The sequence below is a fragment of the Scleropages formosus genome, chromosome 3 (assembly GCF_900964775.1).
Source record: "Scleropages formosus chromosome 3, fSclFor1.1, whole genome shotgun sequence".
NCBI classification, from domain to species: Eukaryota; Metazoa; Chordata; class Actinopteri; order Osteoglossiformes; family Osteoglossidae; genus Scleropages; species Scleropages formosus.
Window position 1 is genome coordinate 17,338,443 of NC_041808.1, and position 9,763 is coordinate 17,348,205.

Below are 9,763 nucleotides of genomic sequence, written 5' to 3' on the forward strand. Positions count from 1 at the left end.
ATTGTCTACTAATCCCCTACTTATGCAACTGAAAGCGATTAAAAGAACTGCCAACACTAAAAAAGATTTGTGGTGCATTCAGCACGATCTTGGTTTACTCTGAAATGTGTTAGTTAAGCTCTGGGTAATTGTACGGGTTTCTTAATAGCTTGCCAGAGTTAGGCAATAATTAAAACTTTATTTTAATTTGAAAGCCGCACTGTACAATTATCTTCCCTCCAAAAGTGGGAACAGGCTACGATGGCTCGTAAAAACACTGAAATTCATTCACTTGTGCAGCCTCTCACAGCAGCTCTTCTGATTCCAGTGTCACCGTTGATGAAAATAGCTTCATGGAAATATTAAGGAGGCGTTATAACACTGTTCCTTGCTTGTAAAATGTTGTATAAAGCGGATGAAATCATCTCGTATTTCTGCCTAAACTAAGAATATAGTATTATTTCATATGCTTTATATGCTATATATTAATGTTAGCAGGTTAGCTTGGTAGAGAACAGTGGCGTGAGATCACAGTATTTATTTGGCACTGGTCTTCCTCAGAACTACACAACAATGACACACTTTCCTCCTCATAAACTGTCTTCTCTCCGGAATGCAGAGATGGAAAGAATATGACCAGGACTGTGTGCAGAGGAGCCTGTGTGACTCACATAATTATATTTAGTTCTGCTGTGTTCCTAAGGAGAACAAACATACGAATGACTTGTTGAAAGGCCGTGACAGACTACAGGATCCTGCAGGACAAAAAGACATTTGCTGAATGTCGTGGGCAACAGAGGACAACCGTTTTAGAACGTTTTCTTGTACGCTAATAACGGGAAACAGCCTGTTGGTTCTTTTGCTCTTCTAACTTTTTATTTTCCACTTTTATTAGGAGTCATTGGCCGCTGGATATTTTAATGCTCAAGCATGCTGCAGCCAGCAACTTGTTGGGTAAATGTCCTTGTACTTCAACCACTGTAGTACTTGTCACTGTTGATTTAATGTCACAGTTCATCTGCACGTGACCAGACCTCGGTTGACTGGACACTACAATGACCAGGCAGTCAAGTTCATCACAATATTATTTTAAAAATATATTTTCCAGAAAAAAAGTCAGAAACTTCCATAAATCCTTTAAAAAAACTTTAAAAATATTTTAAAATGTTTTACTGTTTAAAAATGCTTAAAAGTTATGTTATAAAATGTTTAAATGTTTACTGTTTAAAATGTTTTACTGTTAATGCACATTTTGAGTAAGGATGTGACATCCACCTTCAAAAATGGCATCACGATCATTAGTCATTTTTAGAGTAGTTGGTTAACGGGAAATGAAACCCAAATTCTTTCACAAAATGATTTAATTGAAATGTTAAAGTGATATCCAAGCTCTAAACTTTCAAGGTGATGTTTAAGTATAACAAAAAAAAAGTAGAGAGATGAAAAATGGGCAGGAATGGTCATACTCTTTGCAGCAGCCTTCTCCTTCTTATTAAGATAATTGGTTAAAGGAAATCATACACAGCATAAGATGAATGATGACCACTACCTCCTCGCCCCCATTAGCCCGGTCAGCTGGGTGGCAGAACAGAAATTGTAGTTGTAGCATTATATTAAAAAGTTACACCTTGTACAGCTTGAAATGTGGGGTAGGGCTTCCTTACCTGGATTTACCTGTGACCAAACATCAGCAAACAAGCAGACCAGGATCATGAGAAGGAAGCCCATCTTCTGAAAGTCTCCACGATGACAGAAAATCTTCATCACTGTTGCTGCAGAAGTGAACAAATGTCAATCATTTCTGTATAACTACATAAAACAACCAGTTAAAAACTTAAGAACAACACGGAAACACTTTAGGATGAACCGTAATGAACGATTTGACCTGTTTATCGCTCCTAATAACAAATGACATGTGGGCATGTGACCTTTAAGTTCATCAGTCAGATCACTTTCTTGGTAAAATTACCTTAATGGTATGACAGATGTCCTCAGATATAAATCTTTTGTCAAGTTCTTCAGGAAACACAAAGACTGGAGGTTCAGACAAGGTTTCCCAGTCTCAGTGAGCTGGGAATTTCGAATAATGACCACTGTCTACGTGAAATGAAACTGAACGCAGAATCCTCAGGCAGCGGATAAAGTGAGAGGATTACTGGGGAAACCTGGTACACCTCCGTGATGTCGCATTACAAATAATAAGCCACAAAGGTGGCAGAATAGCATGGGTTGCTGCAGGGCAGACGTTACCTCAGCAAGTGGGAGGCTGAGGGTGTGATTGGATCACCCGGGTCACTCCTACAGACGAGCCAGCTGCCCATCACGCAGAGTAGCGAGGCTTCCAGGGAACAGGCCGAAAACTCGCCAATGAACCAACCGCCACGCCAGTGATACATCAGCAGTGCGTGCAAAAAAGTGCCAGTAGGGCCACAGAGCGCTGTGTATAGAAATGATAACGTGGCACATGGCGCTCTGGGTTTGGATGAGGCCAAGAAGGATGCACAGGCAGCATTAATTTTAAACATTTTATTTGAACATCGGTACATGGAGGAAAAAAAAATGCTCTCTGTCCAAGGACCTCATTTCCTGAAGAACTTGCACTTCAAGTCAGCCTTCCCAGCCTGCTTAGCTCCCCCGGCTTTCTTTCTAGCTACCGCCAAACACGGACACTCCTTTATTTGGCCTGTTAGTCCCCCCAGTGGTTGCACACTTTACTCATTTTTCCCATAATGCAACTATTTACAATAAACGCATTTCCTGCTCAAACTCGCAGTAATGCAGGTTGTTACAATAAGATAGGTCCTTCCTAACACTAATGCTAGGAAAAGCCACTAAAGATGTTCAGGTTTCTGGTTCAAACCTCACCTAATGCTGTAGTACCCTTGATCAAGGTACACACACACACCTGCACCTACACACCTGCCCCTAATTGCTCCAGTAAAACTACCCAGCTGTATAAATGGGTAAACAGTCATAATGTTGCAAGTTGCTTTGGAGAAAAACGTCAGCTGAATATAAATGGGAGTGTAAAATTACCTGCTCATTACAAAAAGAGTCCAGTGTCAAAAGGAGTTTTCATGAAATGGAAAGCTGCAGGTCATGTGCCATTTTTAATCTGTATTCTTTTTTTTAAACACAACAGCAGTGGGTCACAGCACCGGTGCGACAGAGTAAGGTTCACCAGAGAACTGCAAATTCTCCCATGTACATAAAACACGGGCAAAAGTCTACAACACTTCTCACATATGATCCCGCTGCACTATCAGTGACGATTTTTAAGTACAAGTGCTCATGTTGCCCACGTATGCATATTAATACTTTCCCGCATGTGCTTTTTAGCTCTCTGAACGTAATCCTACGTTGAGATTGCAACCTTTGCTTTGGAGCCAGAGTTGTCCCATTAAAAAGCTGGATTTGCAGTTGATCGTGACAATGAAAAAGAAGCGTGGTCCTTCATCAAATTTGTTTCCGGTGTTAACTGAAGAATTTTGTTGGGAGCACTGGCTATTTTGTATAATCGCATATAAGTATATGCCTCGGCATTGCATCGTGCGCAGAAGACAAAAGTATACACTGTCGTTGGACCTTGCTTGCACGTGACACTGCAGCGTGTACACTAGCGGACGAGGCCTTGAACTCCGTTGACTTCTGCAATACCGACACGCCTTTGCCCACAAACAGCGGTCCCACTCAGGCAGGACCGGAACCCCAGCGCAGCGGATCTGGCGTTTGTCAGAAGGAAAGCCTGGTTCCCCTTGTTTCTCCAGAGCCGGGTGCCGAGCTCAGCACTTGCCCAGCCAAGGTCCGGTTTCTCTGGGGTTACCTTGTTTATTTAACATGGGTGGGCACCGCAAACCCGTGTATGGGGTCTCACTCAGTGGTTTGGGACCACACTAAGGGGAGGAAAAAGACTTGCTTAAGATGTGGACTCCCACTGACCTGTGCAAAAATGAGAACTCAAGACCTGCGCTGGGCTGTAGTCACTGAAAACAGGCTTATTCAAAGTAACTTTCAACTCAGTGCACCTCAAGTGTAATAATAAATGCACGGAAATCAAATGTCTCATTGCGCTGGAGAGATTGGAATGCACTGCTCAGAGAGTTTAATGAATCACCCGGTACCTGACTGGAAATAACTTCTGAGTCCGAAAAATCGAACATTTTTTATAATCCTGCTTTCCAAACTGAAGGCTCTCTCAAAATTAAGCGAATAAGTAAGTAAATAAATGCAATAAAAGAAAATATCAACAAATGAATTCAGTGCTAAAGATTCAAAGTGCAAGGAAAAAAGTTTGATGGGCAAGGAAGCAGCCGTGCCTCTCGGAAAAGGCAGAAGAGACAGACTACAGCAATTTGGGATGAAATGCTATTTGTCTCCCTCTGCAGATATTTTGGAGGGAACAGACAAACTGCAGAATGAGCTATTAATAATTTCACTATGAACATACTAGAAATTTACTTCTAAACTTTAAATCTGATATGCAGTAGTAAGAGAAACACCAGAACACACTTCAAATGGGTTTAGAGAACCACTCCTGGGGCCACTGAGAAACTCGTGATAAATGTTGAATAAACTAATACATATTTAAAATGTATTTTAAAAAATATACGACTTTTTCAGAAAAAAGTTTCAGTGAAAAGTGTGAAAGTAAGCAGGCAGGACCTTCACGGTGGGCACAACGTTCAGAGACAGAGCAAGAAACACTTTTAATTTATACCTCTTAGGAAGCACTTCCCATCTAGGAAACAGAATGATATTTGAGAAGTTTATGGAAAGGTGCTTTTTTCTTGCCGGTAAAAAGAACGGCTCTTGTTGGAATCCGCTGGGCTGAGATTCCGTCCTGAGCAGAGCTATGTTCTGATGCTCTGTGTGTCTACCTTTCTAATGCCTCTACTCTTTATAAGCACATTTCAGGCAGCACGGGATCTATGTCGCCATCCTTCGAGGGCCTCTGAGATACAGCAGGAGCGGAACGACAATTTCTTTTGACACGCACCTGGGAACAGGCCGTCTCGACACACCTCCGAAGCGCTCGACCGTTTCCGCTAACCTGAAGGATGGCGCTCGGATTATTTATGAGCTCCACTTCCATAACTCAGGGAAAGAAAAAAGTGGCCAATTCATTGACTGAACTGCACACGTTTGTACTCTCAAAGCCTCTGTTATTTGCAGGACCTTGTGCGGTCGCTGCTGGCCCACGTTCCTTTCTGTAGAGTCCACGTGAAGCCCTGAGGTGTGAACAAATAAGCCCTTGTATGTCACTGAATTGGTGCTGAACGGCTGCACAAGCCTTAAACTTTCAGTGTTGTCTTTACACACTTCCCATCCTGTCAGCTGTCAATGCGGTTATATTCTTCTTCTTCTTCTTCTTCTTCTTATTATTATTATCTAATAATAATTCTTATTATTATCCTTATTATTAATTTTCTTTTCATTATTTTATTATTATTATTTTATTATTAATAATAAAAATAAAAATAATAATGATGATGATGACAACGATTCAATATTTCAATAACAAATAAATAAATTATAATAAATGTAACACTTCATTGTTCTACATATTTACACATATGGTTAAACACTGTATCTGTAATTTGCTCATTTCTGCTCATTTCTCACAGCTGGCAATGAAAGTCAGCGTATAGAGACCGATGAAAGCATCCTGCCGAAATGTTTCCGTCCCAAAGAAATAAGTTGTATTTATTAGTATCGGTAACCTATTAGTATTACTAAGCTTTCCTGTGCTCTCACATTCTTATTGTAGTTGGATATTCGGGAATGTCTCAACGTTCTCCTTTGACGTTAGTTACCAATACACAGTAAAAAAAAAAAAAATGTTTATTGCTACTTCGTGGCTGGACTGACAACAAAGTTACATTTTGAGTTGTGGTGTGGCAAAAGAAATAGCAATTTTGAGCATTATTATAGTCTGCCGTGTGAAGCAGTTCTGCTGCTTGGCTCAACTCCTCCGTCCAAAACAACTTACAACTTTACCTATTTATATTTGTATTTTACTGGAACATTTCTCCTGGAGTGAGAGGGTCTAAACTGAACCATTTACCGTCGACCATCGGTAGAGAAGGCACGCATGCCTGCAATGTTTAAATTGTGCCATCACGACACTGCTGAAGTTACTCTGGTTTCATGGAACAGGCTGGCCTCTGTCAGCAGCCAAAAAAATCAAGAATCCTACATGAGTCACAGCTAACACATCCTGATACAATAATCACTGTCAGTTTACTCTAAAGTCGACAAACACATTCCTACCAAAGTAGAGTTTTACTGTCATTTCACAACATGAATTGGAAAATCTGTGAACGGCATATATAACACTTAGAATGGTTACAAAAATGGAAAATCATACTAATTATTAGAATACTACAACTATAAACCTGAACAACGATGTTGCATCTCCCAACTAAAGGTGAGTGGTTAACGTAACTTTTCTTAACCACAGGACAACTGTTTCTACCACTCCGTTTCATAACATGACATTAGTAACTAATAATTAATAATCAACACTGAAGACATCAAGAAGGAAATAAAATTTCACTGTAGGGGCTCAGTTTGAATAGTTTACATTGTATTTATCTGACATTTTCCTCCAGAGCAACTTACAGTGTTAAGTTACAATTATTCACACATTTATTCGGATGGGTAATTTTACTGGAGCAATTCAAGATACGTACTTTACTCTAGGGTACTACAGCTGGATATGAGATCTGAACCTGCGACCTTAGGGTCTAAAGGCAGTAGTTCCTTCCACTACGTGACCCATGGATAAATAGTCAAAACAGATTTTCAAATAATACATACGGCTATAATTTATAGTTTCCAAAGCCTGGAGCAGGTATTCCCAGTTAATAAAGACCATGTCCAGCTTTAATTTGTTTGTTCCCATAACATAATAGATGGCAGAGGACTGCTTCTGCAATCTGACGTGAAACGTTTAAGTGATTCAGCATGACAATCTGCTTCCAATCAGTGCGCGGCCCACACAGCACAGTGCTAAGAGGCATCTTTGGTCTCTATTTAATGTGTTTAATGGGTCACTTCTCTTTCAAGAGTGACAAAACCAATGTTTCTGGACGCGGAATTTTAGGGTCGTTTAAGGTCATCAAAAAATGTCCGCTAAAACATCACAGATGAAGGGGACAAAGAGAAATGGCCCCGATGAAATAGTAGGATAAACAGCTTTACGCGGGCTGTTTACATCTTTGAAAACCATCAGCATATCTGCCTTTGGAGAGGCAGCAGAACGATCATAAAACCACAAGGCAAAATGAACAACTTTGATCGTCTAGGATTTAGATGAAACGGTTCACCATCTGAAACGCAAAGTTAGGGGACTGTCCACATGATGACTAGGAGACAGAGGAGAAACCCAGAACTGAAATCTGTACATAAATCTTTCGCATGTTGCATTATTTACATAAAAATTTCACATGTGCCGAATCAAATACTGAACCTAGAAACAAAATGTACATTTATAAAATATCAGGTTTTAAATATTTAAAAAAATGATAATGAGTTGAAGCAACTGCACTCATACTGGTTGCAAAGGAAAAAAAAAAAAAAAATCTGATTTTGTAGAATTACTTTAACTTTGGAGACTTTTGACAGAACTAGTGATAAATCCAAAAAATTTAAATTTTCTGAAATTTGGATGACCAGAAAAAGACAATGTTTGCATTCGCACACAACTAAGGACAATCTAACAGCAGGCGCCAGACACACACACACACACACACACACACACACACACACACACACACACACACACACAGTCTGAAACTGCTTGTCCCAAGCAGGGTCACAGTGAGCCAGAACCTAACCCGGCAACACAGGGCACAGGGCTGGGACACACACCCAGGATGGGACGCCAGTCCATCACAAGGCAGCCCAAGCAGGGCTCAAACCCCAGACCCCCAGAGAGCAGGACCCAGCCAAACCCGCTGCGCCACTGCTTCTCTCAGCAAGCATCCAACTTGAAAAAAAAAAGTTGTTTGTTCAGAGCATTTAAGCAAATTACCAATATATATTAAAAAAAATCCACGCATGGGGAGACGCTCCACCGCACCATGTTATTCTTTGCATACATACCGCTGTTATTTTGTATCAATATCGAGTTTTCTATTTATACTATTTTATACTGCTACATTCATTCATTGTATCAAAAAGTTTTGGAAACAAAAGACAAGATGTTTTCCTAAAGTAATCAATGATCATATGTATTTCCGTAAGATACATGGCAAAGAGCAGTGCCTGTTTTCATCAAATAGAGTATTAAAGCACACAGATGCTTTAACTTACTGTCCTTATGTCCATACTTGACGCCTGTCCATGTGCAAATGTGGGGGCAGATATCCTGCCTCTCGGCTATCCCTTACTTTAGCCTGCCATGCATGCAGTGGAGCACAGATGGAAAGCTGAGACTGGGGAGCCTAAAAAGCAGTCAGCTGACCCACACAGAAAGGGGGAAACAACAAGAAAAATGCAGTATTTTCCTTTACGTTACAGTAGAAGTCACACAAGCAAAATAAATAAATTTCTAAATATAAATAATTTTTTAAAAAAAGAACAAGAAAGGAAGACTATTCAAAGGATGAAAAGAACTTACTTGCAGATGTGGCTGCTTTCAAACCATCTGTGTGTCCAGGGATGTGCTGTAATCCAGAGTGTGTCAGTGAGCTGGGTGATAAAATCCACGCCTGTTACTCCTGGCTACTTTCTGCTAGTGAAAGAGCGATCCGAGTCCCTCGGAAAAAAAGGAAAAATTAAAGACATTCTGGGGATTCCTGGAGAGCTGCCAAATGTCCCAGAATTCCACACCCTGCACATCGGGTTTCAATTAAAGCAGGCCGGAGCGACCAATCACAGCGGCTTTGTGCTTGTGTATGTTTTTTTTCTTTTTCTTTTTTCTATTTAAATACCCAGAGGCCTTATGAAAAGAGACTATATATACTTCACAGCAGAGGTAAAAAAAATAAATCCTTAACCCTTGCTCTGGAGAACTGGAGACAATTTGTCACAAATACTAAAGAAACACACATGAATAGACTTCAGTAGGAAGACTCTACTAATCTAATAATAATAATAATGATAACAATAATAATAATAATAATAATATCATTATTTTACTATTTTTGACTATGCCAACAAAAATGAGCAGCTGGTTTTCCTCTAATTTTGCATTACTGATCTTGTTTACGTTACTGTTAGTTTAACGCATAACTCCAACAATATCATACCTTGAATCACTCAGAAAAGGGGCATTTATAAAAGTTAGATCTGAAATGACTGACTGGAAAAAAGAACTGCTGAATCCCCAAGACAGAGGGAATCAATCTCAGGACTCTGTACAGGGACTCAAAGAAAAACAAACATCCTCTTTTCATCTGGATACCTTTTAAAACTCACGGAAACATCATTGTAACAACAGCAAGACAGAATTTAACCTGAGCGTAATTTTTTTTCCCCATGACTTCTGAAATGACTTTATGAACGTCACTGTCGGGCGTGGGGACCACTAATAATATGACAGATAACAGAGGTACAATACACCGGTAACTTTAAACAAATGTTCTGACTTAAAAATGCATTACTTTGTTACTCTTTATTATGCTTACTACAAGTTGATCACCTTCCAGAACTAGCGTACACTAGAGACACCAGAAATATTTCACATGAAAAATGACATAAAAAAACTTGCAGTGATTCATTTCCTTCCTTTTTCTTTGAGTATCTGTACCTTTCTTTTTTACCTTTCTAAATGAACAGA

General features: G+C 39.8%; 1 protein-coding gene across 2 annotated transcripts in view; it reads right to left on the minus strand.

The window, feature by feature from the left end:
• The window catches only part of LOC108934925 (discoidin domain-containing receptor 2-like), a 29,910-nt gene extending 21,163 nt beyond the window's left edge, over nt 1–8,747 (minus strand). Inside the window, exons 1-3 of one of the 2 annotated variants that reach the window (XM_018753144.2) lie at nt 8,603–8,615; nt 8,296–8,441; nt 1,644–1,751 (exon numbers count right to left, since the gene is read on the minus strand). In XM_018753144.2, the coding sequence (XP_018608660.2) occupies nt 1,644–1,743 (100 nt within the window). In that variant the 5' untranslated portion in view covers nt 1,744–1,751; nt 8,296–8,441; nt 8,603–8,615. Of the gene's footprint in view, nt 1–1,643; nt 1,752–8,295; nt 8,442–8,602 lie in introns of both variants that reach the window. The other variant, XM_018753145.2, reaches the window with a different exon arrangement.
• Between the last annotated feature and the right edge of the window lie 1,016 nt (nt 8,748–9,763).